Below are 16,687 nucleotides of genomic sequence, written 5' to 3'. Positions count from 1 at the left end.
TTAAATAGCGGCCCAAGCATATGAAGTTATGGAATAGCCTTGACAAATCATGAGTCACTTTCATTGTCTATTTAAATACTTCTGGTTTTAATAATTACCGCGCTACATTTCTGGATATTCCGCGGGTAATTTCATTATAAATCTAGACTGTATATGAAAAAAGAGTTCAAATAGTTGTTTGTTTTTGTGTGGAAGAACTGATCCAAAACAGATGTCGAGTCAGTCTGCAGTAAGAATCTCCACCAGCAGGTGGCGGGCACAGCTAAGTTCTGTCTGATTTGTATTCTGAAAAACAATGAAAAGAACATTATATTAAATATACAACCCACTTTAACTTTTAGTACCCCTTGAGTGATTAAGTTTGGTACAATTAGATTAAAAGGCAAAGCCGACCGTGACCGGACGTCATCGAAAGTGGACCTGAATAGCCCAGCAGGTGATGTGACGTCACAGTTGGTCGCCCGAAGACAAAAAACGGCGGGAGGGGTGCGACAACAACAGAAATAATGGTGTTTTTAGTTCCGATTCTTTACAACTTATTTGGCACCAGTGACACCCTCTAATGGTCTCAGACCTCCCCCACCGGCCTCTTCTTCCCACTCATTGTCGTCAAGTCCACGCGTGGGACCCGAGGTCCAAAATGGAGCGTGTGCCTTTAAGGCTTGGAATTGACGCCCCGGGTTAGCCCACACACATACACGCGCACACGCACATGCACATTCACTGTCCGAACCGAGCCATTCGAAAAGAAAGGACTTCTTAGCGCATCTTGGTGAGTATTCTGCCATTTTAAAGCATCGTTTCGAGAGCACGTTGTGTGTTGAGAAACAAAAAATAAGTTTCGGGGATTTGAATAGTTTTGTGTGAGGGGGAAAAGGTGAGACAAGGAATATGTTTGCGTGGAAAGCCGCGAGACTAAAGGTGATGTTGCCAGATGTTTGCTGTTGTTTCGCTAATTCTTCTCGCACGGTTACAAAAACTTCTTCCACCACTGGGGTAGTAGTTATGCTACAACAACTACATCGTCTTAAAAAAAAAAATCCTCAAATGTTGCCTTCACGGACCGACTGAAATAGTGTAATTGTTCTTCCAAAAATCAAGTCTAGAGTTGCCTTCAGGGACCGTGTGAAATAGGGCTGCACAATATATCGAAAAAAAATATTGCTCTCGCCATCATGGCCTAGTACGCAATATTTATATCGCAAAGTGGTGCATTCATTTTCTGATGGAATTGTATGCTTTTAACCGAAGACCAGTTAGATGCATACTTAAATGTGCAAGACCACCCAATAGTTGCACATATTCTTACAATCAATTTGCTAAGAACACAATGAGCTTGCTTATTTTGCTGCATGAAAAAGATTTATTTATCCTTCATACGATAGTACAAATATCTTTTTGTTAAATATAGCAATAAAAGCTAAGTTGGTATGTTGACTTGTCTCTTGGCAAGTGTTCCAGTTTTGCATGTGGCCGCTTTGCAAATTGTGTTGCCCACCCCTGAATTCGAAATCAAGTCAGATGTTGCCTTTAGGGAGTCTGCAATCACTGTTTTGTCTTTTTATCTATCCATCTGTTGTCTGTTTATCGGTCCACTAATCAAATCTCATGTTGCCTTCAGGGACCGTGCTTATTGAACATAACATTGCCGTAGAAGTTATTGCTAGGTCTTAAAATGAATACCCCATAGTCCCGCAATTACAGTCAGAATGCCATTCCACACTTGTTGAGGTTTTTCCCGTCTGTGCCGTGCGGTCGCCCTAGGTGTTCCAGTGCCGCGCAGGTGAGCCGTCAGGATGAGGCCTGGTCAGGTGATCCATCCCGCCACTGCCACCGTCACACTCCTCTTCCTCCTGTCGCTGCTGTCGCTCACCTCCGGCTGTAACAAAGCTCTGTGCGCCAGCGACGTCAGCAAGTGCCTCATCCAGGTAAACGCGGATCCCGCTTCTCTAGCACGCAAAACGCAGCCCCTTTCAATATGAGCTCACCCAAAATCAGAGCGGAAACATACACGTGGGGGTGTGTGTGTGTGTGTGTTTGTGCGTGTGTGTCAAGTTCTAGCAAAAGATGGGACAGCAAGTCAATTGATCTGTTGTGATGAGATGAGCTGTTTGCTTGGCTTTCCGCTACCCGTCACATCGAATTTGCTCAAATTAGACTCCTGCTGCTGGTGTGTGTGTGTGCGTGTGTGTGTTAGAGAAAGAGTGTTTGAGAGAAAGTGAGAGTGTGTATATGAGTGCGTTTGGCAGGGTTACAAATAAGCGGTTTCTCATCGCAGTTAACGAGTCAAAATGAGCATTTTTGCGCTTCAACAAATTGAACAGCAAAACTACGAATCACAAATTTCATTCTAGTACAATTTTCGTATCATATCAGTAACGAATTTCACAATCGAGTCCTGAGTTTCGATTTTGACTTTTGAGTTTCGTCTACAAACACTCGATTATTTAAAGTCGATTCATTTTGACACCTCGAGTCGAGACCGTGTAAAAATGTAACACATACAACCATTTTTAGCAGCTTTTTTTTTTAAACCCCCTAAACGTCTAATCGTTCTTAAAGGAATCGATTTTGAGCCTTGGTGTTTAATTGTGTGTGTGTGTGTGTGTGTGTGTGTGTGTGTGTGTGTGTACTTGTTTGTTAACAATAGATGTGGAGAGGACCTTTGGAAAAAATAATCGCTTATTAAATCGCAATCTCAATATTAAGAGGAAAAAAAGTTTTATAGTGGTGTCCTCATTTTTTTTTTTTTTTTTTTACCCAGTTGTGATCCGTATCGACAAAACGCATCGCAACATTTTCTGTGTCTCTCTCAATCCAATCTCACTGCGCTGACAAGCTCGCCATTTGTCGTGTTTCCATCGCATCTTTTGCCAAAAAGCATGTTTTGGTCTTGGCGGAGGTCGACTCTTGTAGTATTGTGACATCGTTCACTTTGAAGACGAGCGCTGTAAATATTTGGATGTTAAAAATAGTTGGCCGCCGCTTTAGCGCTGACGCTAATTGAATCAGTCAGCGGCCGTTGGAGCCGATGTTTTCCGAGCGGCTCCTAGCAGCCGGCTTGTTTTCTCTCTGGATTCCAATCCAAAACATCTGCCGCCCCTCGCTGCTTCCAGGTGGCTTTCTTTTTCTTTTTCTCATAGCTTTCTTTTTTTTTTTTCTTGTTCTTGTGCCCGATGAATCATCGGCCAGCGCGGCAGCCTGCGCGACCTCGCTAACACCAACTTGCTAGCTGTCAAGACGCGAGAGAGCTTGATGCCTCGTTACAGCGCCTGCTCGCAGCTGCAGTCCAGACGCCTCACAAGGGGAAATGAAAAACACTTCGAAGCACTTCATTTGCCTGTTACGGCAAAAACACGGCGAGATTTTAGTCGGCGTGTTTTGCGTTTGACTTTTCGGTTCGTTTCGCACCACCTGAGGATGTTTTGTCGGATTTGTGGACTTTCGAGGTTAAGCACCCAAATGTGATTTCAAGGAAGAAAAAAAAAATTTGAAAAATTCACACACCCCATAGAACATTCTCATATTGCCTGGGTGACATGTTGAGCTTTTATTTTGAAATCCCTCACCATCAGAATAATCTCCTGTTGTTTAGGTGACAACACCAACACTGCTTTTATTTTGAAACCCCACCGAGTGCACTTTTATTCTGAAATGCGACATTACCTTAAGCGGTGTCCCGCCTCTGTTACGATTCCGACGCTACCTCCGAAGGTGGAAAACTACTGGGTCAACTTCCAAACAGTTAATTTGATCACAAGAACCAAAACAGAAGCCCGTTCGAAAGACGGAATTGAAAAAGTGGGTGAACCTTCCAGAACATTTCAGCGCCAGCCCCAAAGTGTACCTCCACAACCCTCCACTTCCCCTCACCTCCCCCCGCTTGCTTTCTTTCTTACCCGAGGCGGAACCGAGAGCACATTCCTCCGAGTCAAGGTCACCGCTATGAGGGAGGCGGGAGAAAGAAGCGGGGTGGTGGGGGAGAAAACACCTGGGGAACAGAACATGGCTACACTTTCCCCCTCCTTGGCTCCTCACTACCGCCTCATGCTGCTGCACAAATCTGCAGAAGCCCTGTTCCATATTTGGAAAGTTGTAAAAAGTGTTGAGGAATGAAAACAAAACTTCAGAGGAGCTAAAGCAACGCACTTGATGTCAGAGTTGAGAAAAAAAAAACCTTGTGCTAGCTAACCGGTTGTGGTCCGAAAAAAGAAGAACTCGAGACTCAGAACTATAACACGAACCGGTCAATGTAATGTTGAGAAATGTAAAACGAGTCGAGTCAAAATTCTTTCCAATTGCCCGATATGAGGAGGCTGAGGCTCAGAGTTGCACGCGTCGAGCCGATCCAAGTCGACGTCCTTCCCCCACCTACGTTACATATACAAACACGACCCCTCCACCGCTCCTTGGGCGAGCGCAGACAAATGACCCGACTTGGTGCCGAGTGTTCGGTTCGCCCGCGGAACAAAGATGAGCTGGAGTTGTTGTTTTCTATCAACTCATTTACTGCCATTGACGGTTAAAGACGTCAAATATCGGAGATGCTTATTGAAATATGACTACGCTCTTTGTTGCTCTCATTTCATTGGACCTTATTATTAGTTTGAATAGTCAGTTCATTTTCTTATTGGCTGGGGCGGATCACGTGACGTGAGGCGTCCATTTTGGATCTTTTATCCCGCTTTCTCTTTTGTGTGCAGGAGTTGTGCCAGTGCCGACCCATTGACGGCAACTGTTCGTGCTGCAAGGAGTGCATGCTGTGCTTGGGCAACCTGTGGGAGGAGTGCTGCGACTGCGTAGGTGAGCGTCGTGCCGACAACTCCGCCAAGAGCGAGAGAGTGCGAGAGCAGAGGAATACTGTTTACGAAATGATTACGAAATGCGTGAGCCGCCGTCTCGTCGTTTTGTTTACGGTGACTCGGAACTCTGAGTTGAAAATAACAATGTGAGCCACATGCTGCTTCACCAAAGTTATCATCACTGTATGAGGTTTGTTTAATTAATTTTATTATCATGGGGAAAAAAAGTCAAGGTAAAAGTTACTTTCTTAAAATTACAAATGGCTTCAGAAATTAAATGTTTTTTTTTTTTAAATTTCAGTCATTCATTCTTTTTTTATTAATTTAGTGTAAAAATATATTTCCCAAATTATTGCTGGAGAATCAAAATAGACAATTTTAGGAATATTGTCATTTTTTTCTTTGGGGGTGGGAAAGAGAGAGACTTTTTTTTTTTTTTTAAATATTTTGAAATGAAGTTTTATTTCATGTTTTATTATGTAAGAAATTTCAAGAATAATATTGAGTGTTCGCTCTTCGTCGCCACCTTCTGTCATGTATAAAGAATGTCACCCTCTACTAATCCACTTGTGCAATTTCTCCGGCGTGCATTTGTCAGGCATGTGCAATCCCAAGAACTACAGCGACTCTCCAGCCACGTCCAAGAGCACGGTGGAGGAGCTGCACCGACCCATCCCGTCGCTCTTCCGCGCCCTCACCGAAGGCGACGCGCCCGTCAACATGATGGTGGTCACCTTCCCCGTGGCCGAGGAGCTGTCCCACCACGAGAACCTGGTCTCCTTCCTGGAGTCGCTGGACGGCCCGCACCAGAACGTGTCGGTGCCCGCCAACAGCATCCACGCCAGCTACGACGCGCAAGGTGACGATTTCTTTCCCTTCATTTCCTGATGAAATATTTACAAAATAATTACAGATGTGGAAAGCAAAGCACTCATTGAGGTTTTTTATGTTGCATATTTACAGATGTTTATTTTTTTTTTCGTCACATAATTTTGTTTGAATTTTTTTTCAATCCTATTACGTATTATTAAGATTTTATTCAAGTAAATATCGGTTCTGAGTTTCATAAAAAAAATTGTGATTGAAAAACACGATTAATCGCAATTAATTATGTAATTTTTTTGCGATTAATTAGTTTTAAAAAAATTAATTGCATGACAGCACTATGACAAAATAACATATATCCAATTTCTTCCTGACTTCTTCTCCCGCAGAGAACATGTGCACGGTGGTGTACTTCGACGACTGCGTGTCCATCCGCCAGTGCAAACTGTACTGCGAGTCCATGGGCGGGTCCAAGTACCGCTGGTTCCACAACGCTTGCTGCCAGTGCATCGGGCCCGAGTGCGTCGACTACGGCAGCAAAGCCGTCAAGTGCATGAACTGTCTCTTCTGAGCTTCGCGCCACGGGACTCCAAGCCCCCTTTTTCACACTGCCATTTCTGCCTTTTCACTGTCGCTCTTCTGTGTAAAGGGCACCAGCGCCTGAAATTGGTAGGACGAAGTCAACCCAGCAATTCTCGACCAACCCAACCCAGCCTTGGCTGTGTTCTGTGTGAAAAGAAAACGGCAGATAAATGTGGGATTACATTTTCGATGCAGGAATTTTAAAAAAAAACGATGTTTAAAAGAAAAAGCCCATTCAATACCGGATATTTTGTTGCCACTTGACGCAAGAATTTTGCAGAGTCTCTGGAAAAAAAGAAATAAGTGGAAACGTTTTTATTCTTATTTTTCTGATGCAGAAATTCTGCTGGATTTTTGCATAAAAGACGAAGGTGAAGGAAGTCCGGCTCTTTCTGTCGTGGCGCCAATGCAGGAATTTGACAGGATCTCTGTGTTAAAGTGCGAACAAATATTTCTGAATTCCTGTGATAAACGCATTCAGAGATGAATTCTGTTCCAACACAGGTCCAGGAATTTGTAAAAGAGGTGGGAAAAAAACACATAACTACTCGATATTTTGTTGCCACTCCGATGCAGGAATTTTGCAGGATCTTTGTGTAAAAATCAAAGACGGATCAATTCCGGTCCTTTCTTTTATTACTCCGATGCAAGAATTTCGCTGGACCCCTGCTTAAAACACAAAGACGCACATTGGGAAAACTTTGCGATTCCTCTAAGCGACAGTCTCCTGCCGTTTGCTGGGTTCCGCGTTAAAAGGCCAAGTCAGTGCAGTTGCGTTCCGTCCCTGCAAAAGTTTTTAGTCTGCTGTTGTGTTCCACTGTATAGTTTTCCTGAATGTGTTTATTTTTTGACTTGAGGTGTACTTGATACTATCTGATGTCTAACGTATTTTTACATGCTCCAATCACCCCACTTAAGCCACCAAAATAAAAGCCTTTGGTTTGGTGACGTGGACTTTGAAGAGACTTTCTGTGGCAAAGAGTCCGTTCGTGTGTGTGCACTAATCTTAGCCGCGCGACAGGAAAGGAAGGCATCATTTCCCCCACAAACAAGGCTGTCATTATGTTATTCTGGTCTTTCTGGGCTCGCAGGTGTTCCACAAGCAGAGAAAATGAGAAAGTTGCTCCAATGCCAATCGGCCCACAAACCATCTTTTGTTTGAAAGCAGGCGGCAGGCAACGTCCACGCCAGAAAACCTTTGTGGTCACTTAACTGGATTTGTGTCTTTATAACCAAGTTTTTGTAACCCTGCAAAATAGTGCCTATATCACGTGAGGCCCTCAGTCCTGCATTGAAGTTTACACAAATTATTTTGACAACTAAACGTCACGGGACACTTCATTAGGTACATGCTCAATTCATTTTCTGTGTTGCTTGCTCGTCAGGCTGGAGGCTGAGTTCGAGCCAGATGACAAGAATGCATGTTGGAGTTTTGATTTGATTGCAAGGCATGAATAAACCTTGTGAGGACAAGTTTTGTCGAAAATGGATGGATGATTTTATTCGAGACTTTTTTTGAGTGCTTTAAGCCACCTAGTGGACAAACGTTGCAGTTGTATTTAGGTCGATGTATTTTTTTCAGGTTTTTTTTTGCCAAAATCTGCATTTTTTTTTACGTTATGTATGACTTTAAAAAAGAAAAAGTTTTGTTCTTAAAAATTCAGCTTTTTTTAGTATCATATGGAAGACATAAGACTTATAGAATATATAACCATTCAACTAATGACTTTCAAAAAATAATAATTAAGTAACTTTCTAAAAACTTGTTTTGCTGTAGGACCAGTTCGGAAGCATATTGCATTCAGTTGAAATCATTTTTCTTTAACGAGCGTTTTTATTTGTTTTTTTTTCTCTTTTTTATCATATATTTTCTGTTTTATGGAATATTTGTTTCTCTTTTTCATATTTAATTGTTTCTGTATTTGGAAAAAGAAAAACATTTCTACCAGTTAAAAATATTTTGAAAAGAAATTCCTAAAAACCAAAATAATTATCCTGAAATACATTTTTTCATAATTTTAAATTACTCTGAAAACCGGAATTTATCTTAAACGAATTCCCCAATCCGGGAAGAAATATGCTGAAAAACAAATTAAAAAAATATTCCCCAAAAATTTAAAATCAGTCTGAAAAACTGGAGAGAAAAAACAATTTTTAAAAAACAGAAGAAATTCGACAAAATACTTCAAAAAAATGGAAACAAAAAACACATTAAGCCTAAATGCCATTTAGAGAAGATAAATTTACACTACAGGTAAAAAGTAGGACTCGTTGTGGCGCTTGTGCGCATGCGCAAGCGTCGTTACCGCAGCAGCGGCCGCGTGGTCACGTGACGCTCGCATTTCCGACACAACAATACAACACACACTCGCGTAATCTAGCGCTCCTTTTCGCCTCTCCCTCCCTCCCTCTGTCCCTCCGCGCCAGGCTCTCTCTCTCTCTCTCCCCCTCGCACTCTCGCCATGGCGGACGGCGAGAGGTCCCCGCTTCTGTCCGATCTGGGCGATGGCGCCCTGGGCAGCGGCAACGGCGGCCTGTCGCCCGGCGCAGCGCCCTATGGTGTGGCCGGCAAGCCGCAGAGTGAGTAGCCGCTGCCGTCGCCTTCGCGCTGACCATCCTCCGCCTTGACTAACCCGATGCTAACAGCTAGCTTGTGACAAGTGACAGACAACCATTACGTCGTGCTTGTTTGTACACCGGGAGAGGACGTCGGTTGTCAGCTGTCTCTGGACTTCGCCACCAAGGGATACTGAATATGCTCTTTTGGCTCTTGTTTTCTTTCTGTAAGGACACGAACGCATCACTAGTGATAGCCTCTGGGTTTTTAATAGCACGCGAGCTAGCTTTTATTATCCGGCCAAATAAATGTTCGCTAAGCGTCAAATTAGCAGCATATCAACTCCTCGATTATTTTTCGATTCATCTCAAGTATACTGGTAATATTTTAAATGCTTATTTTCCTTTTAATTCGAACACAATCAAGCTATTTGTGCTGGTTCACTGGTGAGCATAAGCGAGAAGCACCTGTTTTGATCGACGCGTCCCGCGGCCAATCGGAAGGCGGGTCTATGCAGCAGTCTGGCCAATGAGAGGTCGATGAGGGAGAGGTTGCGTTCACATGTCAAGTTGGTGTCGATTTATAGCATTCTTCTTGTGTATTTCAACCAATATGTATTGATTTCTAATCAAATCAGTTTTCTAAGGAAATAATAAAAAGTCACCCATTGGAATATTGTAGTCGTACGGCACCTGAAGAGTCAAGCGTCGCTTAATTGCAACAGAATTATGTCATGTTAAATGTGGTCTTAAAACCTCGACTATTACCGCAAATGTGTACTGATTTGAATCCAATCAATATTACAAGTCATGCATTTCAGGCATGTACATTTTCCCTCCCAGCATTCCAGGAATGTTTCTTTGCAAAAGCTGCTTTCATAAAGCACAACTCGAGACCAAATCTTAAGCTTGTTAATCATAAAGAGGTCACTTGTCATGGGAACTTGGAATTCATTTTTCGCCTGCCGTGCTGTTGCACAAAACCTTTGTTTGTCACTCTTGTTTACTACCACTTGGGTCGGAATTTCTACGAGTGCTAAGGTGGGGAATTATAAGAAATAAGTCATCGCATTATGAGCAAAAAAAAAAAAAGAAGTGCCCTCCATGGTTTCATAAATCTTACTTGTCAGAAAATAACATTGACATTTTATGTGAATGAAAAGTATATAAAAGGTAACATGTAATTCTGCAAATTCAACAGCAATGTTATGAGAATACATTTTATTTTATTTTCTGTAGATCATGTTGTGGAATCACAAGACTTAATTTGTGATATGATACGTTAAAGAGAGGGAAGTAAAATTGTATTTCACAAGAAGACAAATACAATTTTCATTTGTAATTTTTACAAGAATCAATTTATAATTTTCAAGAGATCAAATATCTGAGGAGGAAAAATGACAAATGACATCATTTTGGAAAAATGCAGCGGAAGAGTGAGAACATTGCTGGTTGTGTGACACATTAAATGAGCATTTACTACTTTCCTTTTGGGTGTTTTGTCAAGTTTTTGACTGATAATGCTTCTGTAGTAAATGACTCTTTCTGAAGTCTGGCAATTGTATCGTTATTGTTATTTTATTATTATTTATTATTTTTTTTATAGGCTTCCCACCCTTCCCAAGCCCCACGCAACCATCGGTTCTCCTGGGCGAAGACCCGCCCCCGTACTCGCCCCTCACCTCCCCCGAGAGCGGCAGCGCGCCCGTAATCAGCTGCCGGGTGTGCCAGAGTCTCATCTCGGTGGAGGGCAAAATCCACCAGCACGTGGTCAAGTGCGGCGTGTGCAATGAGGCCACGGTACGTTCCAAACAACCCCGCCAAAGAAAAAGGCTTGCGACTAATGCGACTTAGAGGTTTCATTGAGAATAATATAAAGTCAATTAATCCATCCAGGCTCAGACTGTTGCCATCGTAAAAACCTTCTTTCAGTGTACATGCTTCAAGTAGTACTTCAACATTAACTCGTTCACTACCACCGTGGGGAAAAAAAAATGATGAAAGCAAAACTGTGTGCCGTAATTTTGTGTTTGTTCTTGAACTTCGTTGATAAAAATGATCGCATTACATAATTGGTCGATTTTTATCATAACTGATCAAATTAAAAAAATATTGAAGGTATATATTGAGCATTTTTAAATTTAGGTGATAACGTATTTGGTTAAACAACACATTTGTAATTTTTCTTTTAATCAAAGCTGCAAGTAAATGTTTTTCGATTTTTTTTTTTTTCTCTCCACTGATTCCGAATTTGTCCTTGTTTTTTCTCTAGCACATAGCTGAGCTGAAGTCTCATGTGAAATTCAAGTTTAGTTTGACTTTTGAGGGAAAAATCTTCCTTAAATTCTCGATGTGTTGTTTATTGTACAATTAAAAAAAAAATTCCAGAAAAAAAACAAATAATGTATTTTTGTGAGGAAATAGGGTGGCCCTTGTTTTGCCTTGGTGGAGGTCTGCACTCCATTGCCTCTTTTTGTAGTCGTGCGTGCGTGCAAGTGAGGTCCTGCAGGTGAAGTCAAATGACTCGCGTGTGATCTTTTGTGCAAATCCCGCAGCCGCAGCATGCTGCTGAAACTTTGTCTGAGAAGTAGCTCACATGATTGCATTGTTCAACTTGTTTTTTTTTTTTATAAACACTTTAGCAACAAGAGAGCTCATTTTTTGTCTGAGACACTAAATCAAATTTTCCTTCAACACTAACAATTGAAATCGTTTTTTTTTTTTAATGCATATTTTGAAAAAAATTTAAGTGTCCCGCCGTAGAGCCGTCAACCCGCGTGGCTCCGCTGGCCTTTATCAGGCGGTTGTGTTTCCGTTAACCATGTGAAGTGAGGACTTTCTTTTCTGTGCGCAGCCCATCAAGAACGCTCCGGCGGGGAAGAAGTACGTACGCTGTCCCTGCAACTGCCTGCTCATCTGCAAAGTGACCTCCCAGCGGATTGCGTGTCCCAGGCCCTACTGGTACTTGCATTACACACTCCAGCACCAAGTGTGTGTGTGTGTGTGTGTGTCTGATGTTCAAATTGTTTGTTAGGACAGCCTCAATGTGACAAGTGGAGCTGTTGTGTATTTTTGCTGTGTGTGTGTGTGTTTGCAGTAAGCGCATAATCAACCTGGGTCCGGTCCATCCTGGTCCGGCCAGTCCGGACCCGCAGCCCACTGGGGCGCGCGTCTCCTGCGGACATTGCAGCAACACCTTCCTGGTATGCCGCCCATCAAACATTTCCATTCCTATTCAGTTCACCTCGCTGTGCGAGTTAGCTTAGCATTGTCGTAGTATCTTAGCACTTTACCTCATCTGGCGACCTGGACAACTTCACCTTTGTATAATCGAAACAATCCGACTGAGTTGAAATCATGAAGAAGAGATGTCATGTACGGGAAAACTGAGTGTCGCAATGTGTTGTGCTTGCAGTGGACCGAGTTCACGGATCGCACGCTGGCCAGATGCCCACATTGCAGGAAAGTGTGAGTAGTTGGCACTCTTTTATATTTATAGATATATAGTAATTTTTTTTCAAATTGTAATATTTTTCATAGTTCATATTTTTATATTTCATAAATACTTTGGTATTTTTTCTTAGTAGTTCAATATTTTGGGCCAGAACATCTAATTTAATTAAATATTTATGTATCTTTTTAATTGTGCGGGTGTGTGTGTGTGTGTGTGTTATTTATCTCTCCAAGTATTTTTGTTACTTGCTCATATTTTTGTCAATTATTTAACATTTTTGTATTTTGAATTTTTGTTCTGATATGTCTGTCAATAATGTTTGTAATTGTCTACTTCGAGTAGATTTTTGTAATTGGAATTTAGTTTTTTAGTATTTTAGTAACTTTTGCTCATCATTGTCTGGTCTTTTTCCAACTATTTTTTTTGTCTTTTAGATAATACAAAGAAATATCTAAATGTGTATGTGTCTGTTTCTCTTAACATTTTTTGACATTTTACTGCATTTTTACACTTACCGGAAATTTTGGAGTTGAACCCATCTACAAAAATTCAATCAATATTGTTGTTTTTTGTTTTTTTTCTCACAGTCCAAATGTCTGTTTTGCATAGATAACATCCTTATTGTCATCTCAGTCCAACAACAACATTATTTTTTAAATGATAATAACGGGAGAATGATTTTTGCAAACATCTGCAACTTCTTTGTCCCCCTCGCAGCTCCTCCATTGGTCAGCGCTATCCCAGGAGGCAGAGCTTGTGGTGTTTTCTGCTCTGCTTGCTCTTCTGTATCTCCACTGCTGGTCTCATTGTGAGTAAAATGACAAAGTTTGTGCTCATTTATTTCCATTATAAACTAAAATGGAACAGTAAAATCTGGTGTTTGATGCAAAACTTTTTTTTTTGGAACGTATACTTAAAAAAATAATGAAAGGAGTTGGGGGGTAATAATTGGCCAAATGCAGGATTTTGCATGTTGTGTTTACAGTGTGCTGAAATGTGGAATCTGGATCGGATCTGGATTCAATTTGTTTCAGTGTCTTTTCAACCTGCATGCCTTACAAACAGCACGTTTTGTTCTAGTCGAAAGAGATAAAACCCAAAACTGGGTGAGAATTGTTGTTGATGGCCAGCTGGGGGCGCTCATGGAGCACTAAAAGTGCTTGCTTGAGTGGCTGCGTGAGCTTTCTCTCCCCATGCTGCGAACGTGATGCAGTTTCCAATTACACAACTCTCATCGAAATGCGCTTTAAAATCATCTCTGTAATCCTCGCTTTGAAAGCCACAACAGCTGTCCTGCGCTTGGTTTCATCATCGAGAGGAATTCTAGTGGCGGGCGCTCTAATTGGACTTGAGTTCAATAAATTCACAAAAAGTGCTTCGTCAAAATCCTCGTGGAACAAAATATGCTGCAGAAGTTGGAAAATCTTAAGCCCAAGTATGAGTTTGTTTTGAAGACGCTCCGGAACTTGCACAAATCAACTTTTTTTTTTTTTTTTTTTTGTGGCAAAACTCGCAACCACTTTTTTAATAGTTTAGCATTTTTCATTCTAGTTAATTTGTATATAATGTTTTCCCCCATTCAGTTAGTTTTAATTCTTTTTATTAATTATTAATTAATTTTTAGTGTAGGTTTGTTAGTTTAATTTATTCAAAAATATATATATTTTTTAAATATATTAATTGTCAAGTGTAAGATTTAAAAAAAAAAAAATGTTTTACCTTTCTTCTGTACGGACATGCAGCAATAGTGAAATAAATGCAATTGAAATATGACAAAGATGAAAGTGAAGCACATTTTTGTTTATTATTGTTGTTAACGTAAGATGTAGTTTCAGTTTTTTATTTATTTTTTTCCATTTTATTTAATTTTTTATTTATTTTTTATAGTTTAGTTTTAAATCAACTTGTTAAAATTCCCTCTTGCTTTTTCATCTACTTTGCTGTTGCTCTACATGCCGCAGATTCGATTTCTCCTGTCGACCATTTTTTTTTTCTTTCTATCATACTGCCAATCCAATCTGTGTCTTTTCAGGCCTAACCTCTTTTGACTTTTTTTTTTTTTTTGTGCATCTACTCCCGATAGCTTTTGCCATTAAATTTCACCTTCCTCACATGGCACGCTGATCTCTTTAGGCTGGCACGTGGCTGAAGGCCGAGTCCTACCCTGGCATCTACGCCTCGTGGGCCGTTCTCCTGCTTCTGGTGTTGGTGACCCTGGCGCGAGCCTTCTACTGGGCCTGCATGCGGGTCAGCCAGCCGCTCCAGAGCTTCACATAGAAGCTGCCTCAACCCAAATCCAACCCAACCCCCTTCCACTTTCCTCCAACCCCTTTTCGCCGAGTGGCCCGGCCGGTGGATGAATGGCTTTAAAACAAGAAGATAAGAAATATTTATTTCACTCGACTGGTCTCGTGGCTACTTCCTGTACTCGTTTTCGTCCATCTTGACCTTGTCCGCTTTGTCATTTCCGCGCCTTGAATGAAGCATTTAGCATTTTCTAAACCAGCGACATTGATGCCGCCGCCGTCTTTGTTACTCGAAAGGATGAAGGAGGCGTTTGAAATGTTTCGACGCGTGTGAAGGTAGAACATCGCCTGCGAATATCCTCCCCCCACCCCTCTCTCAAACTCCCTGAGGAGTGACTTTGATCCTCAAAAAGCGACGCTAATGGAAGGAATTTTGAGCATAAACAAAACATTTGACCGACAACAAATTCCGGATGGCGACGGCCAAATGGTCTTTGAAGCAAGCTAGCAATTTTCACCGGAAAAAGTGGTTCTCACTGGTCCCAACAGCTTTATTTGCTATTACTAGCATAACCTTGCGTATATAAAGCAAAAGTCTTTTTTTTTTTTCTAAATATTTTCTATCATTTACTGTAATAGCATATTGCTTTCGAAAGTGTAAAAAAAAAAAACGTTAAAATCCCTGCTTTCTGTGAACGCATCATCTGGTGGAAGTTACTTGACTATGAAGGCATCCTGATTGGTCACATGTGGAAGGTGGGAGGAGCCTTTTTTTATTTGATTTTTTTTTTTTTTTTAGAGAGAGACAACTGTAAGACTTAACATAATTGCAATGTCGCTTTTAACGTGTTTTCATGACAAGGACCTAAACCGAGGCTAGCTTGCGCTTTGCTCCGATTTATTTTGAGAGGTTTTGAAGGGTGTATCGCCATGGCGACTACAATCAAAAGAGGAGAAGAGTCACTTCCAAGGACCATCAACCCGGCCCCCTATGAATATTCAAATGCAAAAAAAGTCGCTTGATGTTAAGCTAGGCCGGCCTCTCTATTGATTTTTCTTAATTCATGAAGTTGTGATTGATGTATCACCATGGTAACCGCTAGCAAAACAAGAGACGACGCGGCTCTTTCGAAAAGACCCCTTGACTCTTTTGCCATTTCCGTGATATCGCCTAATGTTTAGCGAGGCTAGCTCTTCCACTTTGACACGACTCATTACGTACAATCTTTAAGGCTGTATCCATGGCAACCACGAACAAAAACGAGAGACGAGTACGTTCCGCTGCTTTAATGAAACGCCTCGGACGTTAAATTAAAATCTTCACTCATCACAATTCCGCTGTGTGTTCACGGTTCGTAAAGGAAACTGTGTTAGCGAGGCTAGCTTCCACGTTCACGAGTCGATTCTATTGCGGACTTTTCTGCAGAGATTCCTGGGACGTTAAATTGTCAAACTTTAGGGTAATAATTATGTTGCTAAATCCTTAACTCGACTCTGTTGCGTTGGCAACATTAGACTAGCTTCCGCCTTGAGACGACTTTTAAGTTGTCAAGGATGTGTTGCTATGGTAACTATGATCAAAACGAGACGAGCCCCGCAACATTTCTTAATCGCGATATCGCTACACATTTAGCTGTGATTTCAATCTGGTGATGCTAATTTCCATTATTGTAAAATCTCAAACACTTGGATGAAGAACAATTTTATTTTTTCCTTTTTTCCTTTTTTTTTTTGTGTACATCTTTGTTTTTGCTGGTGTGACGGGACGTGATTAAGCCGATCACTCGGAGCAGAGCAATGCGGAAAAAGAACACTAAAATTGTGATTGTTTTTACTTCTGTGACATATTTAATGATTTGTTTTGATGATTTTTTTTTTTTTGGGGGGGGTGAGCTACTAACCTGATGAGCCTGAGAAACACACTTACATGTGCATACACGCGAACACACACCAAGCACCTTACACTGCAATTATTTATTTTAACACTAAGTCAAATTTTGCGCTAAATTCTCGCTGACTTTGATCGAGAAAAAAAGCCTTAATGTTTTATTGTTTTTGAATCATGCCTTTTTTTTCCTGTTTTATCCGTTCTCAAATCAGTGCAGTAATTTGGATGGTGTTTTAATAAACCAGTTAATTGTGCGCGGCCTGTCCGGGGACCAGTTTGTGATTGACAGACCACGTGAACCGACAGGCCGCCAAATAAAAACATGTCGAACGCT

At 41.3% G+C, this 16,687-nt stretch overlaps 2 protein-coding genes across 2 annotated transcripts; both read left to right on the top strand.

Moving 5' to 3' along the window:
• The first annotated feature begins 453 nt into the window (after window positions 1–453).
• twsg1a (twisted gastrulation BMP signaling modulator 1a) lies at window positions 454–7,174 on the top strand. Its single transcript, XM_088312165.1, has 5 exons — window positions 454–772; window positions 1,765–1,928; window positions 4,704–4,803; window positions 5,401–5,661; window positions 6,017–7,174. Exons 2-5 carry the CDS (start codon window positions 1,797–1,799, stop codon window positions 6,196–6,198), a joined length of 675 nt encoding a protein of 224 aa, XP_088168291.1. The 5' UTR covers window positions 454–772; window positions 1,765–1,796; the 3' UTR covers window positions 6,199–7,174.
• Window positions 7,175–8,545: 1,371 nt separating this feature from the next.
• On the top strand, window positions 8,546–16,687 carry pip4p1a (phosphatidylinositol-4,5-bisphosphate 4-phosphatase 1a). Its single transcript, XM_088312092.1, has 7 exons — window positions 8,546–8,789; window positions 10,372–10,565; window positions 11,620–11,726; window positions 11,863–11,968; window positions 12,181–12,233; window positions 12,937–13,027; window positions 14,353–16,687. The coding sequence occupies exons 1-7, from the start codon at window positions 8,672–8,674 to the stop codon at window positions 14,494–14,496; spliced, it is 813 nt and encodes a 270-aa protein (XP_088168218.1). The 5' UTR covers window positions 8,546–8,671; the 3' UTR covers window positions 14,497–16,687.

Source organism: Idiotropiscis lumnitzeri, chromosome 12 (genome assembly GCF_059441095.1).
Source record: "Idiotropiscis lumnitzeri isolate Australia: NSW breed Sydney's pygmy pipehorse chromosome 12, RoL_Ilum_1.0, whole genome shotgun sequence".
Lineage (NCBI taxonomy): Eukaryota > Metazoa > Chordata > Actinopteri > Syngnathiformes > Syngnathidae > Idiotropiscis > Idiotropiscis lumnitzeri.
This window is presented reverse-complemented; position numbering and strand designations above follow the sequence as displayed.

Excerpts from the sequence above, each read along its gene's own strand:
- twsg1a (XM_088312165.1), top strand. The coding sequence starts at position 1,797 with ATGAGGCCTGGTCAGGTGATCCATCCCGCCACTGCCACCGTCACACTC. Across the intron at positions 1,929-4,703 it reads TCAGCAAGTGCCTCATCCAG|GAGTTGTGCCAGTGCCGACC; the intron begins GTAAACGCGGAT and ends TTTTGTGTGCAG. Across the intron at positions 4,804-5,400 it reads GGAGTGCTGCGACTGCGTAG|GCATGTGCAATCCCAAGAAC; the intron begins GTGAGCGTCGTG and ends TGCATTTGTCAG.
- pip4p1a (XM_088312092.1), top strand. The coding sequence starts at position 8,672 with ATGGCGGACGGCGAGAGGTCCCCGCTTCTGTCCGATCTGGGCGATGGC. Across the intron at positions 8,790-10,371 it reads TGTGGCCGGCAAGCCGCAGA|GCTTCCCACCCTTCCCAAGC; the intron begins GTGAGTAGCCGC and ends TTTTTTTTATAG. Across the intron at positions 10,566-11,619 it reads GCGTGTGCAATGAGGCCACG|CCCATCAAGAACGCTCCGGC; the intron begins GTACGTTCCAAA and ends TTCTGTGCGCAG.